Source organism: Perca flavescens, chromosome 19 (assembly GCF_004354835.1).
Source record: "Perca flavescens isolate YP-PL-M2 chromosome 19, PFLA_1.0, whole genome shotgun sequence".
Taxonomy (NCBI): Eukaryota; Metazoa; Chordata; class Actinopteri; order Perciformes; family Percidae; genus Perca; species Perca flavescens.
Window position 1 is genome coordinate 28,371,621 of NC_041349.1, and position 22,625 is coordinate 28,394,245.

The 22,625-nt window shown below is 39.9% G+C and overlaps 2 protein-coding genes and 1 non-coding gene across 3 annotated transcripts; 1 reads left to right on the forward strand and 2 right to left on the reverse strand.

Annotated features, from left to right (window-relative positions):
* Positions 1-1,629: 1,629 nt before the first annotated feature.
* mblac1 (metallo-beta-lactamase domain containing 1) lies at positions 1,630-4,074 on the reverse strand. The gene is made up of 2 exons (XM_028564422.1): positions 3,542-4,074; positions 1,630-2,470 (listed from the first exon to the last, which is right to left on the reverse strand). Exons 1-2 carry the CDS (start codon positions 3,965-3,967, stop codon positions 2,231-2,233), a joined length of 666 nt encoding a protein of 221 aa, XP_028420223.1. The 5' UTR covers positions 3,968-4,074; the 3' UTR covers positions 1,630-2,230.
* Positions 4,075-13,348: 9,274 nt separating this feature from the next.
* On the forward strand, positions 13,349-19,273 carry tm4sf21b (transmembrane 4 L six family member 21b). The gene is made up of 5 exons (XM_028564871.1): positions 13,349-13,528; positions 15,203-15,268; positions 17,210-17,361; positions 18,469-18,652; positions 19,096-19,273. The coding sequence occupies exons 1-5, from the start codon at positions 13,349-13,351 to the stop codon at positions 19,099-19,101; spliced, it is 588 nt and encodes a 195-aa protein (XP_028420672.1). The 3' UTR covers positions 19,102-19,273.
* A 1,190-nt stretch (positions 19,274-20,463) lies between these two features.
* On the reverse strand, positions 20,464-20,535 carry trnaw-cca (transfer RNA tryptophan (anticodon CCA)). Its single transcript has one exon. It is a non-coding gene; the product is annotated as a tRNA-Trp (tRNA).
* Positions 20,536-22,625: the final 2,090 nt, after the last annotated feature.

Sequence of the window (22,625 nt, forward strand, 5' to 3'; positions counted from 1 at the left end):
TCATTTGTAGTCGTAATACAGCGAAATTATATTTTGGACTAGCGAAAGAAAGAACTACAACACCACTTTTTAAAAAGAGCACTAGGAGGTAGAGATGCATGGACTTGCTTTTTTTTTTGGACATTTTCGTCAAACGTTTCTGTTGCTTTTTGCTGCTTTTAAAAAAAAAAAAAAAAAAAAAAAAACAGTATTGTGGCTTTTTTTGAGTCTTTGCCATCTTTAATCAAAATTTTTTTTTTCAATACGTGTCCTAGATAATTGGAGATCTTGAGATTTTTTATGAAAAATAATCTAAAAAAAACTCTCAGATTTCAGCTTGTTAAATGTGAATAATGTTCTAGTTTCTTCTCTCCTCTGGGACAGTAAACTGAATATATTTGAGTTGTGGACAAAACAAGACATTTGAGGACGTCATCTTGGGCTTTTGGGAAACACTGATCCACATTTTTCACCATTTGACATTTTAGAGACCAAACAACTAATCAAAGAAAATAAATCGACAATGAAAATAAACGTTAGTTGCAGCCCATAAGTTGTAGTCCATAAACCAAAAGGCCTTTCAATTCATTTGGAAATGAGAAACCATGATTATTGGTGATGAGGTGATGCTTTTGTTTCAAATTTGGATCACCGATTGTGTCTGCAGTGTTGTCTGATGCTGTGGAACTACAGTAAACCACAGTAGTTCAATTCATTGCAAAATATATTTTATTCAACGTAGAAATCAAACCTTTTTGTAATAGAGATTGTCTGTTGTTAATCTGATAAAATGGCTTTCACAGTTTACAGTTGTTTTTGCCTAAAAAGCCAGATGAGCAGGAGTGGAACTGCAGAGCTGCTCTTCTCACGGTCATGGCTAACTGGGTAACCTGGAACTAAGCCATTGTTAACACATTTCATTTCCACCTGGGTTTTTGCTGCTATGACAGGTCAAACTGTCTGCCGTGGGGAGAAAAAAGTCTATGACCCCGTTTTCACCTGGCATTAACATCCGTCCCGAGTGACCAGATCACAAGTGGACAGCTCTACGTACAGGTGACGACTCTCTCAGGACACAAATCCACTTTTGCTAGTTTGACAGCGGGGAAAAAAGGGTCTGTGCCCCGGGCGCATGGTTCAGAAGGGTTGTACTTAGTGTCTTCATTAATTCATAGGTGTGTTTTGGGCGTAACATGGAATATGCAATATTCAATATTGGGTCATCTTCCATTCCCTTTAAAAGCCAGGAGCTGGGCACCCTGATAGCTCAGTTGGTAGAGCGGGAGCCAATATGTGGAGGCTTGCTCTTTGACGCGACAGGCCCGGGTTGGACTCCGAGCATGTTATTCCCCCCTCTCTCTCCCCTTTCATGTCTTCTGCTGTCCTGTCAAAATAAAGGCTGAAAATGCCCAAAAAGAATCTAAAAAAAAAGTTTGGACCTTGGCGCATTGCTATTATGATGGAAGATTTGCACCGAAATATCTTCTGCATGTCTGTGTGCTGTGTGAACAACAAGCATAGTGTGTGCACGCTGTGCACAAGCCTAGGCGCATTTTACTAATGCGCCGTTAGAAAAACAGCAAATGAAATGCTGCGTTATTGACTTTAGACCAGGTTTTTGTTGGTCAATGGCGCCATCACTTCCCGCTGCCTCAAGATAGCAATACGCCCAGAATGCACCTGAACACACTTGCCTGTAAGAGCAGCACGCCCATGGGCGCAAAGATAATTGCAGATGCATTTGCCATTTAAACAATGTGGGCGCTGGATGGGAAATTGACGACTGCATCGGTCTTAAACTGGCAAAGACACTCGCGTCGGGCTTCGCGCTGGGTGCCAGATAGGGCCCTAAGAGTGAATCGTGCGTTTAAGGTTTTTTATCATATTCTGTTAGTAGTGGGTCTGTGTTCTTGTTCCTGCGTGCCGTCTGCTCCTATAACCCCCGGCTGTCCAAAACTCCCTGCTCTTGTGTCATCTCCTTTTGTTATTTCTTTAGTCTCGCATTACCAGAGCTACACAGCTGTCTGGAGTCGGCGGTGAAACTCCTGGTCAACGAAGCGGCTGGGAAACGGACATTATAAAACACACAACCAGCCTATATGCTAACGGAAATGAGTCGGAAATGGTCACCAAGGAGGCACATGGAGACACATTCTACAGACAGGTGAAAACACACACACACCTACAGCTGTCCACTCAGGATCAGATCGTAATACCGGGTCAGAACAGGCCCTATGGATGTGTTGGTTCATCAGTTCCTGAGGACTCTGAAAGGGAGTCCGTGCCCCGGTATGATGACATCAGCGGTGCGCAGCGCCTCCCGGCGACTGACCTCGTGCGTCGCAGTGTTCATACTCAGGTCCCGCCAGCTGTCCTCGTCTGCGCAGGACTCAAATAAGTCCCCAGCAACGAGCACCGTGCCCGCCGAGGTTCCCGTCACCCGGACGCTGACGTCTTGTCCCGTGTGTCCGGGACTGGGAACTACAGACACCTGTGGGAGAGACGCCACGCCGTCAACGCCTGAGGGAAGAGCAGCAGAACACACAAGGCTGCTGAGCTCCGTCACAGTCGGACTCCTTTGTTTTAATCGCTTTTCACTGTCAAACATAATTTCCCGGTCGCATTAAACATCTTATATTTATTCAAGCACCTTTTGCCCTCTGCACCATTGCCTTTCTGTCTACAAATGCCATGTTGTTTTGTGTAAATATATTTTTCCAAGTTTTAGCTGTAGGTCTATTTCAGTGCATTGAGAGCAATAAAAAACTGGAGTCAGAAATTCCTTGTATATGTTCACATAATCCAGGGGTGTCAAACTCAACTTCACTAAAGGGCCACACTGGAAAATAAGAATCACATCAAGGGCCAGACGTGTTTAGTTTATTGACAGGCTTTTATTTAATCAAAAAAGTAAAATATCTTTGACTCTATTATTGCATGTGTCATATAGTCTTCTCACTTGCAGTTTGGTCAACATAAAGTCCTAAAGAAGTCAGGAAAAATTTCCTCAGCCATCATAGAAAAAAAGCGCCCATAAACCTCAGAAAAAGTGACAAAAATGTGGGAAAAAGTGGCAAAAACGTCAGAATAAATTACAAAATTTCGCTAAACTTGACAAAAACGTCAGAAAAAGTGACAAAAACTAGGTGGGCCAAAATGTATTGTGAACCTAAATTGATATGCGGCCGGATCATAATCTGCGAGTGGCCGGATTTGGCCCGCGGGCCTCGAGTTTGACACGTGTGACATAATTGGTCAATACATCTGATTCAGATTTTCCTCTATGTAGTGTTATTTATGTTAGCTCTTTTTTAGATTTAGTCCCAGTCTAAGTCCTGAGCTCGGAAGTCCGTGTAAGTTTCAGGCAGTTTCATCCTTTTTTATTTTTAGAAGCTTTTTTCCTGTTCTGACGACTTCTTTGTCACAGAATGTTCTTTTTAGACAAGAGAAAGTGAATGTGTTGATTAATGAAAGAGTTTTAAGAAGCTATTTGCTGTTTAGCTAACCGGAGCCCATGCTTTAGACGGAGTCCCTTCCCCTTTAAATCCCCAGTGATACTCACATGCTCGTCAACGCAGTAGGCATGTCCCTCTGCTAGCTTGTTGGGCCGGTATGTGTCCCCTTCGCTGATATCATACCCGACTATCATCATCGCTGCTGGGAACAGACTCAGGTTTCCTACGTGGTCTGAATGTCCGTGAGTCCCCACGACCACGTTAACGTCCCCCGGGTCCAGACCCCTCTCTTTCAGCGTCGCTAGGAGAAAGTCCCGGTCCCACGGGCCCCCGGTGTCCACCAGAATAGTCCTGGGTCCGGTTATGAGTGTGATGGTCCCGTCCGCTCTGAACGTGCCGCCGGGCTGAGGGAGACAGTACCCGGCTTTGAGGACGGACACGGAGTACGGCTGCCCGGGGAAGTCCAACTGAGACTCTGACAGAGAGACTGTTTGAAACTGACCGGAGACCACTTTACTGTCGGTCCCCATCATGTTAGCATGGACAGGCCATTAACTTTCATCTACTTCCACCATACCATAACCATAGACCATAACACAGCCGAATTTACGTTTCCTAGGATGGAAAAGCACGCGGAAAATGTCCCATCCTACTCCCTCTGATTGGCTTACGGCAACAAGTACTAGCCAATCAGAGACAGAGTAGGGCGGGCCACACATCAACTGTTCAGTGCAAACCATCGTAACATGGGCAATATCGCCACCTGCTGGACCGGAGTCTGTATAACATCACTAGTGCATTTCTTTCTTCTTTTTTTTAAAAGATAACTTTAGATTTAATGTTTCTTCTTTGACACTGAACAGCAGAAAACAACCCTTTAATGTCAAAGTCAAATACATTATATTTATATATATACAAAAATCACAAATTTGCCTAAAAGGGCTTTACAGCCTGTACAGCATAGGACACTCTCTGTCCGTACAGGCACAATTTAGATCAGGAAAAAACGACTAACTAAAATAGGGAACTAAAAAAGGAAGAAGACTCAAGAAGAGCAACAGAGGAGGGGTTTCTCTTCCTGGACAGACAGACATGCAATAGGCTATATTTGGCATCCATGCACAGAGCAGACAGAGATAACAACATAAAAAAAAAGTTGTGACGTAAGCTTTGTGAAGTTTGACTGTGGAGGTGTACAGTAATGATAAATATAAATAAAAAATAAAGTGAAGTTGTTTGTGTTAAACAAAAGACCCACCTCAGCACCAACATTCACAAGAATGGACGGTTTCTCATTCCCAAATGAATTGGACAGGCATAGTCAATTATGGACTAATAATAGACATTAATTTAATCCAAGTTACTGTAAAATACAAATTTAGTTTATTTTGGTGATGTTATAAAAAAAGAAATGGTAAATCAGGGAGTTTTCTAGAACAGTGGTTCCCAATGTGGCGTTCCAGGATTCCAGGGGTCCCTTAGAGGGTCCCAGGGGTCCCCAGCTAAAATGGAAATAATTTTTTTCCCCTATAATTCCATCCATAAGTATCACAATGACAAAGTGTATGACTATTCTGGTCATTGATTTCATACACTTTCTGTAATATAACATTTTTTAAATCCTATCAGATGGGGCACCCCCAAAGAAACAAAATCTCGTCAGATATGGGTCCGTGGTCTAATTTGTGTCAATTAAGTGAAGTGAAAAAGTTTGGGTAACCACTGTTCTAGAAAAGTAGTGACTTCACTTTTTATGTCCAAAAAGTGATACATTCTCAGCTGTTCTTAAGGTTGTTTTTTTTTACTCTTGTCTGCATACCTTCCACATAAAAACCTACATATTGTGCTTAAATGTCACTGAAGTGTGTGTGTGTGTGTGTGTGTGTGTGTGTGTGTGTGTGTGTGTGTGTGTGTGTGTGTGTGTGTGTGCAATCGGCTATGCAGAGTTTAAATTTGCATTAAGCACTGAAACAACCTGCTTTCAGTTAATTTCCCAGTGCCGTGTATACTTTCTGTTAGAGCATCACTGAATGGGCCAATATTAGCTGAAGACATTAACTGTCTTCCGGTGAATGAATGCACATTTTTTCACACTGAACTGAAATGCACTCCTGCACTTTTTCTCTGCTGCTAAATTCTATATATTCTACCTCCACCTCACGGTTAATCTAACTTATAACAATTAGTGCTCTGTTACATGCCCTGTCTTCAAGACAGACAAGGGACAGGACAGACAGCAGACAACAACTGCTGTCTGTCCTGTCCCTTGTCTGTCTTGAATGCTCTACTTTAAGTAGTTATTGCACTTCATGTATATCTATAATGTGTGTGCCCTACATGTAGCCTGTCTCAAATGTCATTTTTATATATTTTTAAATGTGTAATACCACATGATCCATGGTAAAACAGTGTTTCATCTCACTATATACAGTTTATATGTTTGAAATGACAATAAAACCCACTTGACTTGACTTGACTTGTATTTTAGGATGTTTTTGATGGTTACTTTTTGATATTAATGAACATCCGTAACATTCCAGCCATTGCCATTTGAGTTGCTACAAAGCTAATTAAGACTTTCAGCTACACACAACTCTCTCTGGATTTCTCAGTATGACTATGTTCAGAAAATGGTGTCGTCCGACAACTTTCGAGTGGAGATAATGACCTCTTCTGAAGAGTCCATCATGTATTTTTTTTTAATCCTCCGTGTCCTCCTTGGCTACTAGCAACTGTGTGGAGGAGAGAGGGGGGACGGTACACAGACAGTTTTGTGGTCATAAATTAAAATGCCTCATGGGGGGCGACAGAAACTATGCACTATAGCTTTAACACACACACACACACAAAAACACAAAAGACTCTTTTCATGAAGGAATTTCATAATTTAGCATCTCAAAATGAATAGTGGTCAACATGAATTCATATTAAAACAAGTAACAAGTAAAAAAAAAAAACTACATATTTGTATGGAGACAACGTCCTGTCCTGATTTGCTAAAGAGTGTTGACTCAGCATTAGATGCAGACACGTTTAGGCTTCACGTTATTCATTGGACGTGTGTTCTAGCTTTATTCGCCCAGAATAGTAATGTGCTGACTGTACAGATGCTAGCCGCAAAAAGAAGTCTGTTTCTATAGAAGTCCATGAGAAAATGACCCTACTTCTCAGTGTTTTCCATGTTCCATCTTAAACTTTGACCCTCTCACTGTGTGTTTTCACTTCATGCAAAGTCAATTGGAATATTTTGCTGGCCTAAAAAAGGGAGAGAGAGCCTTAAGAGTTGAAATGATTCCTGGGAATGACATTTTGCTGCTTGTTACCTCAGCAACCAACATGATTAGATAGGTCCAGCCTGTGAGTAGGCCTATATAATATAGCTAAAAGAACTGACTGTCGTGTCAAGTCAAGATAACACTAAACAGATAACTCTGTAATCATTAACATCAGAAAGAACAGTTTGCCGTGGTTATTTGACTAGTTCAAAAGCAAATGGTGCTCCGCACAGTGCACTGACCTAGAAATATAGTACAGTTAGTCCGTTTCAACGGTTAGTCTAAAAAAGAAGAGATGTCATGTGCCAGGTTCTAGCAAAAAATTTCAAAAATAATTTCCACCCGCAGTCCCTGGACAGGTTGATGTTATACTTACAAAAAGTTCATAAAATATATACACAATAATACATGAAAGCATTACTTCACTCACATCATAAAAACACTCTCCACTTCAGGAATCTATCACTCACTCACTCACTCACAGTTTAAATCATTCATATCACAGTCATTCAGTGCGTACAGGTTTGCTTTGATAATAACCTCTGTTTGGTCGGGCGTGTAAATGTACTTTCCATGCTGTAGAATCTCGCCATTCTTCTTGTTCCTCTGCTTTTTTTATTTTTAAAGAGGATTTGTAATGAAATAGCACCAAAACTTACATTATTATTACTGTTTTAATATGCCTGCTAAAGGTATAAAATATTGTCAATTGTTTCCCAAAAAATGCCCCTTTTATTATTAAATTATGAATTAATACAGTATGTATCTGTATTGATACAGATACAGATATATTTGTATAGTGCCTTTCATGAAACCCAAGGACACTTTATAGAATGACAGTGGCTATGCTAAGGGAGGTTGTAGCCTAGTCTGTGGTGAACATAGGGCTGGGCAATATAGAGAAAATCAAATATCACGATATTCTTGAGCAAATACCTCGATGTCGATATTGCAACAATATTGTATGGTTGACTATTGGTGCTTTAACTAAATTTTATTTACACAATGAGATTTTTGATAAATAATCACTAGAAATGATTTAATGACTTAGTGGGTAAAGGTGAATAACAGAACAGCTAAGTCTAAGTCTTGTAAGTTCAGAAAATGACATCACTTTACTGTAATGCAGCCTGTAAAACCAGGAAAAGACAACACTTACCATATTATGATATTATGATATCCAAAATCTAAGACGATATCTAGTCTCATATCAACGATATCGATATAACATATATATATATTGCCCAGCCCTAGGTGAACGGGTGGTGTTTCAGGAATTTTTCAAAATATGTCCAGGGATGGAGCATTTCAGATATCTGCAGGGAGGGTGTTCCAGAGGGATGGGGGCTGCAACACTGAAGGCTCTGTCTCTGAAGGTACAGAGTCTGGTGTGGGGGAACCGAGAGCAGGCCAGCGTCTGAGGACCGCAGGTTTCAGGGTGGGGCGTAGAGATGGAGGAGGTCGGAGAGGTACTGGGGGGCCAGGGCGTGATGGGATTTGTAGGTGAGAAGGAGGATTTCATATGTGATGTGGGACTTAATTGGGAGCCAGTGAAGGTGGATGAGGGTTGGCGGGATGTGCTGCCAGGTCTTGGCGGCAGACTTTTGGACATACTGGAGCATGTCTATGACAGAGGGAGCCCAATAAACAGGAATATGGGAAAGTGCGAGATCCATAAATATGCAAGAAGGAAAATATTTCAAATAATACAACAAAAATATAAGGTCAAATAATGAAACCAATAAAGTGCTGAGTCTATTGCTCATAGCGAATTTCAATTGGAGAACCCGCTTCTCCCAGAGAGAGTTTAAGTCGCTCTGCTGGGCTCCGATGACTTAGGATATCGTTAAAGTCTTAACGATATCGTTAAGACTTTAACGATATCGTTAAGGCAGTTCATGTCCTTCATAGACAAACCGTTAAACCAACAGATGAAATAAAAAAGTTAACAAGCTCTCTATATAAGACAGGTAGACAGTAGGCTACACAGCATCGATCTTCACGCACCATGATAAAATATTACGTATAAATCAATAAAGTTTAGTGTAATCTAATCTAACCCTAATTCTGCGGCAGTTACACAAAGTAAAGACAATTTGTACTCAATGATAAAACCATGAGTATGTTCCATTAGACACACACACACACACACACATACACTGTACATTTGAAAATCAGTGATCAGCACCGTTAAAGTCTTTTTGGACAATTTATTGAAAGATATTTTTGGGCCTTTTTTGGCCTTTATTTGATAGGACAGCTAAAGACAGGAAAGGAGGGAGAGGGGGGGAACAACATGCAGCAAAGGGCTGCGGGTCGGACTCGAACCCAGGACACAGCAGTGAGGACTGAGCCCTTAGTACAGGGGTGTCAAACTCATATTCACTAAGGGCCACACTGGAAAATAAGAAAATAAGAATCACATCAAGGGCCAGACATGTTTAGTTTATTGACAGGCATTTATTTAATTGAAAAAGTAAAATATATTTGACTGTATTATGTGTATTATGTGTCAGACAGTTTAAGTCCTAAAGAAGTCAGGAAAGAGTTCCTCAGCCATCATAGAAAAGTGGCAAAAACTAGGCGGGCCAAAATGTATTGTGAACCTAAATTGATGTGCGGGCCGGATCATAATTTGCGAGGGGCCGGATTTGGCCCACGGGCCTTGAGTTTGACACATTTGCGTTAGTACATGGGGTACTCGCTCAACCAGGAGAGCGACCAGAGCACCTCAAAAACAAAGACTTTTTTTAATCTTCTTTTAGATCATTTTAGGGTTTTTTTCAGCCTTTATTTGATAGGAGAGCTGACAACAGGAAAAGAGAGAGGGGGATGACATGCAGGAAAGGGCCGCAGGTCGGACTCAAACCTGGACCACTGCAGTAAGGACTGAGCCTTGCTACATGGGGCGCACGCTCAACCAGCTGAGCCACCAGGGCACCTCAAAGAGACTTTTAAGACTTATTTCTGTGGCCTTATTATAAGGCAGTAATAATAAATCAATGGACTTTTCCAGTCCCTTTGTTGTACTCTGTATTTACAGTACTCTTATCTGCCCCCCCCACCCCTCTGTTTTTCCCCTTACATGCAAATTATGACGTCAATGCTTTATCACCTGAATGTGTGTGTGTGGGTGTGCCTAAATAATACCATCAGAGTGGTAGTACCAGGCACAAACAGGATCTATTTATCTGACATCACCATATAGCACCATAAAACAAAAATAAAACCTCATAAACGTCCACGGTCATACTGTTGGCTGTCGTTAGGGAAAACACTGCGTCTGATGTTCTTCTGTAAACGGACATTTTTATAGACACAAACAGAAGATATCACAGGAAGGAGCTCCGTTAGCTGTTCCTCTCGGTTACATCGACTCTATATGACTTCTAGGTACATAATTGGTGGCTGCAGGATAGTTCCAAGAAAAGATGGCTTGTAATGTTTATGAAGTAAAATAAGATTATTCATCTTAATCCACGATTTATTTTTTTATTTTTTATATTAATGACCACGAGACCTTCGATAAGTTAATAACCAACAACGAGTTGAAGGTCTAAACTCCATAGTCTGTTGATTATTATGTCATTTACTCTTTTAGAGTGGGAAAAATGTTCATTCATGGCCTTGGAAATATTGTGTAACAAAAACCTCTTGCCACGGTGATAGTTTCATCATCGCATGATACCAGGTGGTTGTAAATGGGGAGACATGGTAATCTGTTAAAAGAATGGGTGTGTTCCAACCCTCATACCATACTATTTAGTATGCCAGAAAAACATTTAGTATGTCCCAATACACAATGCGTTAAACGCAGTAGTCCAAAAAGACCAGGATGTCAAATGTTGTCAGTTAAAATCTTAATTCATGCGCCATCTTGAAATACGTTAGCCGGTAAGGGACATACAGGACGTACTGCTCCGCCTTTCGTGTTTTGATGAACTCACAGGTGCTGCTAATGCTGATAATGGGTATCGTAGCTTCCCGGCCTCGGCAAGTTTGAAGAAGGAAATATGGAGGACCACACGTATTCAAAATCCAAATTTCAGGAACAGGAGTCTTCTTCTTCTTCGCAAAAGAAAAAGAAAAAGGAGATTGAAAAGAGCAAGAGACCGGCTTTTTGAAGCATGAAGGCTACCGTAGCTGGTATACATACTTTGAACTGTGTGGTGCGAGAGAGTTTATTGCGATATATGATATATAATAGGAATTCCAACACATTGGACCTTTAAGCACAGCTAGGCTTCCTGCAGCCCACATTTGAAAACGTATATTAAACATTACAGTCCACATAAATCAAAAACATAGAAGACATATTAGAGAATGAGTCAAACTTACACTAATAAATGTGTGTATGTATGAATCTACGCTTACACTGATGACTGATGAATTGATGCTCGAAACAATGGCTCACTGAGACGTAATGATGCTGGGGGGTTTCTTAGAATGGAGCTACATTCGCTGTTCAAAGTGTATGGCTATATTAATGAGGGTGTATGTGTGTGTGTGTGTGGGTTAAAGTCCATTTTTTATACTCCCTACAGCTACACAATTGACTAGTGCCATAATTCACTGATAAGGTAATAAAACCATAAACAAACATACACACACACACAAACTTGAACTTCTACAAAGCTATCAGTGTTTGATAAAAGAGTCTTCATGTTAAGCCTAAAGGAGAACCCTCTGGCAGAGAGGATCTGGATCTACAGCTGAGTCAGGATCTGTGATGACAGCGTATCTTCTGCCTGTCACTGTAAGACACCCACCCACTTTATTACAGCTCTCCCAGTCTCCCCTTACTACCTGTCACCGCTGCACTGTCCCTGCCTAATGAAGCCATAAAATGTCCATACACAAAGAATCTTTTCAAAAAGGAATTTCATAATTTTAAATGGAATGGTCCTCATGAATTCATATTAAAACAAATAAAAATCATATTAAAACAACAACCTGTCCTGATTTGCTAAAAACAGTGTTGACTCAAAATTAGATGCAGACACGTTTAGGCTTCACGTTATTCATTGGACGTGTGTTCTAGCTTTATTCGCCCAGAATAGTAATGTGCTGACTGTACAGATTCTAACTGCAAAAAGCCGTCTGTTTCTATAGAAGTCCATGAGAAAATGACCCTACTTCTCAGTGTTTTCCATGTTCCATCTTAAACTTTGACCCTCTCACTGTGTGTTTTCACTTCATCAAAGTTAATTGGAACATTTTGGTTGCCTAAAAAATTGAAAATTGAATTAATAAGGTCTTGCATAGCATTCTACTAACTGAGCTAGCTAGCTAGTGCTAGCGTTAGCTGGTAACTTAAGCCAAGTTTGCTGATTTTCAACCAATTGCTGTTTTTTTTCGACCAATCTTTAGCGTTTAGCTTAGCACAGTGCCGTTGAAACCATACACAACACTGGCTCAAGGTGCCAGCGTCATTTCCCCGCTTCCTATTCATTTCTATGGGAGCAGCTGTGAAAATGCATTCTGGTAGCGTCGCGGGGACTTTGGGGAAGCACGGCGACGAGTTGCCCGCTCCTAATTTGCATAACGTTGAATCCATCCGTTGTCGATCTGAAATGAAGACAGATTCAGCAACTTCATGGCCAATTTCTCGCTTAAAATGTTTTCAGAAACAAGTTTTGGTGAACTATTTTTCGTAAAATACGAGATCGTATTGCAAACGAGTTGCTATTGTGGTCGGTTTTGAAATTCGGGAGCAGCCAGCCATATGTGACGAGTTCGTCCAATCAGCTCCTATACAGCCATCGCGGTTGTAGGAGGGTGTAGACTGGTTTCTTCTCAGTGGTCCTTGAAGAGAAATTGGTGGCAAGCCCACTAGCGTGCAATGCTGGGAAGCGGGGCGATCCCATCTGTGAAAACAACTCGTATATGGACACATACAATTAGAAGCGTTGAATTCCTTCCCAACTCCGCCCTTTAGTCCAAATATGGTCACTTCTGGCTCCAAAATACCAAGATTGCGACGGCCAAAATGCAAACTCCCGGCTTCAAAACGGCAGTCCATAAACCAATGGCTGACGTCACCGATGCTACGTCCACTATTTTTACAGTCTATGATTTGTGCCCACATCTTTCCATAAACTATATGTAACATGGCGCTACCTTTAAAAGTTGCCTTGCGTTCAGTCTCAACACACCTTAAGTGTTCTTACCATAAATCCAAATTATTTTATATAACCCCAGTCCCAAAATAAAAACCAATATGTGCTAATGAGGGAAAATTACTTGTAATAATGTTAGTTGTGCTGTTAGCTCACAAAAAGATAATGTAGACCACAAACAACTGCCTTTTATGGCTCCCATGGAAACAACGTGCACACCCATGGCATAAAGTCTGGGTCATAAAGAGGGTGATCATCAGGCTTATCTCCTGTAGCTGCACCTTTATATACCCTCCACCCTCCAAAACCTCTAATATATATTCCAACAGTTCTTCCATTTACTTTCTGTGACATTTGATGCATGAAGCTGCACTTGAAGTGTGATAGCAAACAATCCTTAAATTTCTCCAAGTGACAGAGGAAAAGCTTTCGTTAAGGAGAGTCTGAATATTTAGACTGGAGGAGCGGTTGGGATTTTTGACATTTTTACCTTTTTGAAAGACCTCCACCTGCCGCCACCATGTGTACGGGAGCCTGCTCTAAGTTTATCGCAATCCCGCTCTACATCCTGGCTCTAGTGTCCATGATCTGCAACATCATTCTCTTCTTCCCTGACTTTGACACAAAGTATGCAGCCGCAGAGGGCCAAATCACAGAGGAGGTCAAATACATGGGGGGCTTTATAGGAGGAGGACTCATGGTGAGTAGACTGAGATTACATTCAGTGGGAGTAATGCTTTAGGTATTCCAACAAAAAAGGCCCATTTTACCATTATAGAAACGACCAGACGTGGAAAGTAACTAATTACAATAACTCACGTTACTGTAATTGAGTAGTTTTTTTTGTGTACTTTCAGTTCTTAAAGTCAGTTAGTGTAGTTTTGTAAGATCTGTAATTTTACTTTTACTTAAGTATGTTTTGTTTGAATTTTGTACTTTACATTTTAAATCACATCTGTTACTGAGTAAAAAAAGGTCTTTAAACGCTTTTTACTTTTAATTAGCTTTTTTTTAAAAGGATTATGTCACTTTTTTGAGTTTTTTTTACTTTGTGCCCTTAATAAATCACAAAAGACTGCGATTTTTAATTAAACAAGTATAATACGTATAAATAAAATATTAAGTATGAATAAAAAAAAATATTTCCCCCCTGCTGTTGAAAAGTAACTAAGTAACTTTTTAATTTTAAATGAGTTACATTTTACTTTTACTTGAATTTTTATTCAGGTAATTTTACTTGTAGGCTACTTAAGTAAAAGTTCATTAAAGTAATAGTACTTTTACTGAAGTAGAATATTTTTGTGCTCTTTCAACCTCTGGAAATGATATGATGATTTCAATGTATAAAGTATGTTTGTAGTGGTTTCTATAAGGTTTGATCAAGTTAAGGTAACTGAAACTACTTGGTTCAGATTAAAAAAGAAAGATCATAGAGAAAAGAAACCACTTGGTAAGAGATGGGATGTGATAAGTGTCATTTTTCTATGCTTTAAAGGGGCACTTAAAGGTACAATATGTAACATTTCTGGATTAAAATGTCTTAAAACGACCATACCTATGTTATATATTTTTATGAGTTGTGTTCTTACACTATCCCAAATGTTTCCACCAAATTTCAAACCCAGAGAAATCTGTTATTTTATTTTTTGACAGTGGCGTCATATAACCTTTCACCCTCTAGTTACTAGAAACTTCCGTCATAACACGGTCACCCAGATGATACGTACGTCACAGAAAGAAATACTCATAACTGTAATTCTGCTTTTTTTTTTGCCACACAGCATCATTTTGTGATTTATTGATACATATCAATATCGATCCAGCTTAACGTTACTACAGTGTGCTGGTTGACAAGTAGCTAACGTTAATGCTAATGCTTGGTGGGTAACATTATGAGGTTACAACATCGTTCAACATGCTCATAAAGTTATTTTTAGTATGATTGTTTTGACCATGGTTAACAGCACTGGGCTAACCCACGAATAAGTTCACTAGTAACATTAACATTAGCTGTATAGATAGACAATTAATCTAATGCTAATTTAGCCAGCTAGCACACTCTGGTCGGTCTGCCTCACTCCCCCGGCGCAGAGAGACTTCAGTTGGGATGACAGCTGACAACAGCCCCGGGACATATAGCTAGCTAGTTACCGTTAGCCCCCATTCAGCTAGCATCATTACAGCAATCCGTACCCGGCCAGCACTTAACTCCAGTGCCGGGTGCTAACGACGCTAACGGCAGTTTAATGAAGCGTCGGGAAACAATCACAACAGAGGCCACCCATAACGTTAGCTACGTCTCTGTTAGCGCTACCTACATTAAATGTAATTTCTCTCTCTCTCTCTCTGTTCCCTCCTCTGTTTCTGTTGCCAGATCCTCATTCCTGCCATCCACATTCACCTGACCGGTGCTAAGAACTGCTGTGCCAACCGCTGTGGGGTGAGTGTGTACAGTATGTCAACTGTCTGACTCAAATGTTGCCTATATCTTTGTCTACCGTACCATGTTAGCCCCATCATGTTTTTTTTAATTTTTAATTTATAAAGGACAACACACATTAATCAATATTTCGGTAAACATGCCAGTGTTAGCCAGCCGGCTAATTTTCAACTGTAGTCCTTTGGCCAGATGTTTTGAGACCAGAGCAACAGGAAACAGCACAGGTTCAAATGTACAGACAAGTCATTACAGGGTTTCCGCGGGGTCTTAAAAGTCAAAAATTTAAAAATCTAAATATTAATTCAATTCAATTCAATTTTATTTATAGTATCAAATCATAACAAAAGTTATCTCGAGACACTTTACAGACAGAGTAGGTCTAGACCACACTCTATAAATTCCAAAACCCCAACAATTACAGTAATTCCCTCAAGAGCAAGCATTAGCAGTGGCTATTGCGACAGTGGCAAGAAAAAACTCCCTTTTAGGAAGAAACCTCGGCAGACCCAGACTCTTGGTAGGCGGTGTCTGACGGGCCTTAAATATTAGGCCTTAAAAAGTTTTAAATTCGCTACTATTGTCTTCTAGGTCTTAAATAATTTGAAGCATGTCTTAATGTCCCTACGTCCATGCAACGCTACCTCTAATGCTCTTTCTTTTTTAAATCCGTGGTGTTGTAGTTTTAACCAAATAGTCAAAATATAATTTCGCTGTATTATGACTACAAATGAGTCCAACATGCTACTTTAATTGCAGCCAATCAGCTTTCGTGTTCTTGGCGCGAGTCTCTTTTGGATTGTACCAAAGACATAAAACAGATTTTATTCTTTAGGTATGTGGAAGTGCAAGTTTAGCGATGCTTGGCTTGATTAAAATGGAATTTAGGGCTCAGTTGATGTTGTGATAAAGGTCTTAAATTTCATTCATAATGGTCTTAAAAAAACGTTAAAAGTCTTAAATTTGACTCGGTGAAACCTGCAGCCATAGATGTGGACATCTTCCAGTTGTAGCTGAAATTAACGTGTTCTCTCAAGCCAACCTTTCTCTGTGAAATGTAATGATTTTTTATTCACCGAAAAATCTGTATTCTTAAACTTTTCAGTATACATTTGCAGACACAAAGTTGCCTAGGTTTTAGTTACTGTAAGCCAGTGGGAGGAAGCGTTTTTGAGGACCCCTAGTGTCAAGGCACTGTGGCAGGCAGCTACAGTATGCACGCTGCTTCTCCCCTCTGCCCCACACACATATCATCATAACATATCATATCGTGTTTATTGTGGTCTAAGTTCAAACAATAACCGTGATGGAATTTGATTTTCACACTGTAGTGAAAAACATGGAAGCCAGTGGCTGCTGTATGCATTTGGAAATGGTTAGCAGTAATGGAAATTATACGTGACTTAAAAGGTCAACGTGGTGCGTAAAAATGTGTCACAAAAGACACAAAAGAAAAGAAAAAACACTGCAAACACACCATTACCAAAAAGACATGGTAGCTAATGTTGCAGTTAAAAATACAAGAAAAAAAAGTACAACATTCAGGGCTAAAAAAGTGGCATAAAAATCCCTGCCTACATACTCACTGCCTTTGGATGTCAGAATGCCAAGCTCTCTTTGTATTTTGAAAAGGAAATGAAAGAGCTATATTTTTAATCTGGCCTTTACATTTGGAGTAATGTTATAGCATTATCTCATAAGTGTGAATCATTGGTTTTATATCATTTTTAACCCTGGTGTTTATTTTATTTTATTTAGGTACTTTATAAAGTTGAGATGAGTTCAAAATGTAAAATCTCCAAAAAAGTTGGCATGCCGTTTCAGTGTCGCTGAAATCTGAATCTGAATCTGTCCCTCTAGCACTGACTCCACTTTGTGTGTGTGTGTGTGTGTGTGTGTGTGTGTGTGTATGTGTGTGTGTGTGTGTGTGTGTGTTCATTGCAGATGTTCCTGTCCATTGGTTTCGCAGCAGCTGGGGTGCTGGGGGCCGTGTACAGTCTGAGTACTGCTGCCCTGGGCCTCTCTAACGGGCCAACGTGTCTCTGGAGCAACCAACAGAGCATGAAGGAACAATGGGGAGCACCCTTCGCTAACAGGTATACAGTCTTCATGAATAGACATTATAATGAGAACTGCATTTATAAAAGAATACTCTAAAGTCAATGTAATGTTCTGTCAGGGACGTTTGGAGGGGCCATTGCTCTAACCTGAAAAAAAATGTACACAAGATTGGAAGATATGGCAATTTAATTTGATTTAACTTTACTAATAATGGGCTAATCTTATTGATGCTCAACAGCAAAAAATAAAAAATAAAGAGTTATTCAGGCTCTGTCTCCAGTCAGCCAGTTGGGGAAAACAGGCTGTTGTCCGGGCAACTATGGACCTTTTTCACAGCACACATTTTGACTTGTCATGGTAGGAAAAACACAGCTGAAATTGATAACCTTAACAATGGCTCAGTTCCATAAAGTGTCCCAGTAAACTATTTCAGTGAGTCAGCATGCACAATACCAGGACCTCTCCTAAGTGGAATGCAGCCATCATTAATGGTTTAATACCAGGGTCTCTCCTAAGTGGAATGCAGCCATCATTAATGGTTTAATACCAGGGTCTCTCCTAAGTGGAATGCAGCCATCATTAATGGTTTAATACCAGGGCCTCTCCTAAGTGGAATGCAGCCATCATTAATGGTTTAATACCAGGACCTCTCCTAAGTGGAATGCAGCCATCAGTAATGGTTTAATACCAGGGTCTCTCCTAAGTGGAATGCAGCCATCATTAATGGTTTAATACCAGGGCCTCCCTAAGTGGAATGCAGCCATCAGTAATGGTTTAATACCAGGCCCTCCTAAGTGGAATGCAGCCATCAGTAATGGTTTAATACCAGGGTCTCTCCTAAGTGGAATGCAGCCATCAGTAATGGTTTAATACCAGGGCCTCTCCTAAGTGGAATGCAGCCATCATTAATAGTTTAATACCAGGGCCTCTCCTCAGTGGAATGCAGCCATCATTAATAGTTTAATACCAGGGTATCTCCTAAGTGGAATGCAGCCATCAGTAATGGTTTTGAATACACCTGTGCTTTTCCTACTATGACATGTCAACGTGTCTGCCGTGAAAAAGGTCTATAGCCCGTAGCTGTGCATGTCCCTGTGTTCTACTGTATGTTTGCTTGCACTACTAAATGTCATCCTTTCCAGCTCCGGGAACTACCTGTTTGAAAAAGACCAATGGAATTGGTGTAAAGCGCCAAAGAACGTGGTTGAATTCAACGTGGGCCTGTTCTCCACTCTGCTGGCGGCAGCGTGCTTGGAGCTCGCCTTGTGTGCCATCCAGATGGTCAACGGACTCTTTGGCTGTATCTGTGGCACCTGTGGCAAAGAGGTGAGACCAGAGCAGACTATACACTTTCCACACCGATGGCTCAACCAGGGTTATACCCAGGTCGACTGTCTGCCCCCCGAAACCAGTGATGTGTCTCACTCTGCTACTGAACTGTGTGCAATGTGTGTCTGAACCAGCGCTGCACAATTAATCGCAACTGTATCGAAATCGCCACATGCGCGAGTGCAATATCCAAATCGCGGGATGGCGCAATATGTGTCAAACCATTCTGAATTAAGTTTAATTATTGTGCTAATCCTATCCTAAAGTCTTTGTTTTGTACAGATATATTTTTCAATGATACAAAAAGGATCATTCCCCTCCAATATCGCGATCGCAATATCAGGCAAAATAACATGGCAATTAGGTATTTTCCTCATATCGTGCAGCCCTAGTGTGAAGTGCGCTCCAGGTGATTGAACTGTCTCTCTTTCTTCTCTCAGCAATAAGATGAGCTACAGCACACCATGACTTCTTGAAGAAGAAATGACAGGGATCACCATCACCATCGCCATCCACTCTGTCATCATCGCCATCATCATCGCCACTCTCCTGATCTGCTGCGCCGACGGGCGATGAGATAGAGGCGCACAGTCGGAAATGATTCAAGAGGAATGACTGGGACTATAGCCATAATCGATAGCATTGTTTTCAGATTACGCTGATGAAAGAATGTAAATGGGGAAAAAACGGATGTATGCTGTATTCGTATTTGTAAATTTGTACGTTTTTAAAATATTTTGTAACAAAGCTCCGAACATAGGCTTGCAGAGAACACAGAAACATGATTTAACAGAGGCTAAAACCTGGACTGTCTGAGAGGCAGAAATACACACCCACATCAAAAGATTGTCATAACAAGTTGTCATCTATTTTCTATTGTCAAAGTGCTCAGAACAAACTTGGTTTTCTGTATAGTGAGGCCCGAATTTCTCCTAGAGCAACGTGTAAAGAGATAATGTGGCCCTACAGCTGAAAAGTTGATTTTTTTTTGGAAAGTCTTCAAATCCCTTGTAAAAACATACCTTTACTCATGTGGACAACTTGTTTTGGTGCTTGAAATGAGTTTAACTAAGTCATAGGTTACACAAAGTAATGTAATACATGAATCAAATAATAGATACATGTATATTAACAGTATAGCAAACAAATATCCAGTTGAATGTGAATAAGTATTTACCTAAATACGGTACAATGTTGAGGTCCTTGCATTGACAGCTGCAATGGTTACTGAGATTACAGATTAAACTACCTAACAGTAAACAAGGTCAAAAATGAGCTCTGTCTCCACCAGCTACATATGATTTGATTCTGTCATTGTGCTTCAGCCAAATATAATCAAAACTGGGGAAAAAAAATAAAACATATTCATCCAGAGTGGGACGTACACAGACAAAAAAAAAATCTAAACAACAATACAAGTCATTAAGAAATTAAATGAAATAAAACTATCAACAAACAAGCAAGCCTTAATACATCAAATAGACACATTAAAGGTCATTATAACTCATCGTTCTCATTTCTATCCATTTACTAAAATACATTTTATATAGATTTTACTTATTTTTTAATACTCATATAGGCTAAGTGCATTTTACTATGCATACATTATTTAACTGAAACGGTGTAAAATTAAAAAACAATTTCCTTAAAAATATATAGGTCTTTATTATTTCACCGCTGCAAATATGCAGTAGGCCTTGGTTTTATGGAAATCTCTCACAATCTGATGTGGGTGCTGCTGACCGTGGGGATAAGAAACGGTGTACACTGAAATGAAAAGAAAACAGACACCAGCCTAGGAAAACACTTGACCCCGACGTGATTTGAACACGCAACCTTCTGATCTGGAGTCAGACGCGCTACCGTTGCGCCACGAGGTCTACAGCAGATAACGGTCCGACATTAAATTAAAGAGCCTGTGCCCTACCCCGTATAGTAGACTGTTATTTGCATTTCAGATATGACTCTGCTTTTCCTAAACAATGTACGTTGTCGATCTGTGGCATTATATCACAGTAATATTTAAAATTAAATGTTCAGCCATTGCGAAAGGCAATGTTGTTAATGTAGGCCTATTAGCCGCTAGAGGGCTCTCTCACAAGATATCATATACATTTTAAATCAGATGTCAGCATAATTTAGCCTACGTCATGGCCCATATACACCCGTCTGCTCCAGGTAATGTCTGTTAATCAGTCAGATTATATCTGTAGTGTTTGTAGACTAGACCAGTTGTTATCAAACCTTTGTCAATAATGTACCCCCTTTGAAATATTTCTTCAGCCAATACCCCCCAGAAGGAGAAAAAGAAGCATATTAAAAGAGGTACAATACAGTGCCTGCCTGATTTACTAAACAACAACCTTGTAACTGAAAAACACTTATATGCAACATTTAAAACAGAGATCTTCAACATTGAGTCCGTGACCCCTAAGGGGGTCCTCAGAGTTACTGCGTGGTGGCCGCCAAATTATTGTTTGATATATATCGTTTGAAAGTTTGTCTGTTTTTGAAATTAAAATGTCTGCCAATACACATTACGATGAATCCAACATATTATAAGCAAAGATGAATCGGCCCATTCGTACCAAAAAAAAAACTAATTTAATTTACACAACAGTGTTGATACTCTTAGCCATTATGGTGGCCATCAACAGATAGGCCTACAGTTTACCTCAGAGACCTCAAGACTTACGTTGCCTTCCACGTTTAACATTAAAACATGTTGAAATAATATATTGTTATATCGATATATCCATTTTCATCCATCTGTCCCAGTTTAATATGCAACAAAATTTGTATACAATATATGCTCGGTCTCTCTTTCAGCTAGGGGGTCCTTGGCCTAAAAAACGTTGAAATTATTATTGTATAATTATTTTAGGAATAATGCATGACTGATGACCTTTTTCATTTTATTTTTTTAATCTCACGCAACCCCTGCAGTACTCAAACGTACCCCTAGGGGTGCGCATACCCCCATTTGAGAAAACACTGGACTAGACTCTACAGTGCTCAGCATAAGTTTACAGTACACCCATGCTAAAGTTGACTAAAAAGAGGAATAAAATCTATCTTTTATCTTTTATCTTTTGGAAATTGATCTTTAAATGCCGTAACAAAAAAAATGAGGAAAAATCCAACCTTTAAGAACACCAATTTTCTTTGTGAATGAATAATGTATCGTACATAAATAAATGTTCTTCCTTAAACTACAGGGGGCATAAGTGAGTACACCCCTATGTTAAATTCCCATAGAGGAAGGCAGATTTTATTTTTCGTTCAGTTTGTTTTTATTGTTTTTAACATAAATCACATTCACAGTCCCCCAAACCTTAGAATAGCGTCCATACTGTCCATTAAATAAAAATAGAATTGTAAGAACCGAGTATACATACAAACATACTAACAAACATTAACCTCCAACCAAACACAACAAATACATACATACATAAAGAATAAAAAAGAAAAAAGAAATAAAAATAATAAAAAAAGAAAATGAATAAATAAATAATAAAGTGTCCATAGTAGTGGCATTATTTAAACAGACTTATCAACATATTCAATAAAAGAGCGCCACAGCTTAAAAAATTGTTTTTCCGATCCTCTTAGCGAATACCTAATTTTTTCGAGGCAGAGACAAGACATCATATCTTTGATCCATTGAGTGTGAGTGGGTGGCAAGGGGTCTTTCCACTTTAATAATATTGCTCTACGTGCGATCAGGGAGGAGAAAGCAAGGACCTTACACATTGATGCTGACAACCATACCTCCTCTGGAGCAACTCCAAATAATGCCACTAGAGGTTCTGGTTCTAATCTATGCTGAAGGACCACAGAAAGGGTGAGAAATATGAATCGCCAGTAATGCTCTAATTTGGGGCATGTCCAGAACATGTGTATTAATGTTCCCTCCACACATTGACATCTATTGCACATAGGGTTAGTATCAGGAAGTATTTGAGCTAGT

Bases quoted from the DNA above. Each gene is read 5' to 3' on its own strand.
- mblac1 (XM_028564422.1), bottom strand. From the start codon at position 3,967: ATGATGGGGACCGACAGTAAAGTGGTCTCCGGTCAGTTTCAAACAGTC. The intron at 2,471-3,541 runs GTGAGTATCACT...TCTCTCCCACAG, and splicing joins CCTACTGCGTTGACGAGCAT to GTGTCTGTAGTTCCCAGTCC.
- tm4sf21b (XM_028564871.1), top strand. From the start codon at position 13,349: ATGTGTACGGGAGCCTGCTCTAAGTTTATCGCAATCCCGCTCTACATC. The intron at 15,269-17,209 runs GTGAGTGTGTAC...TGTTCATTGCAG, and splicing joins GCTGTGCCAACCGCTGTGGG to ATGTTCCTGTCCATTGGTTT. The intron at 17,362-18,468 runs GTATACAGTCTT...CATCCTTTCCAG, and splicing joins GGAGCACCCTTCGCTAACAG to CTCCGGGAACTACCTGTTTG.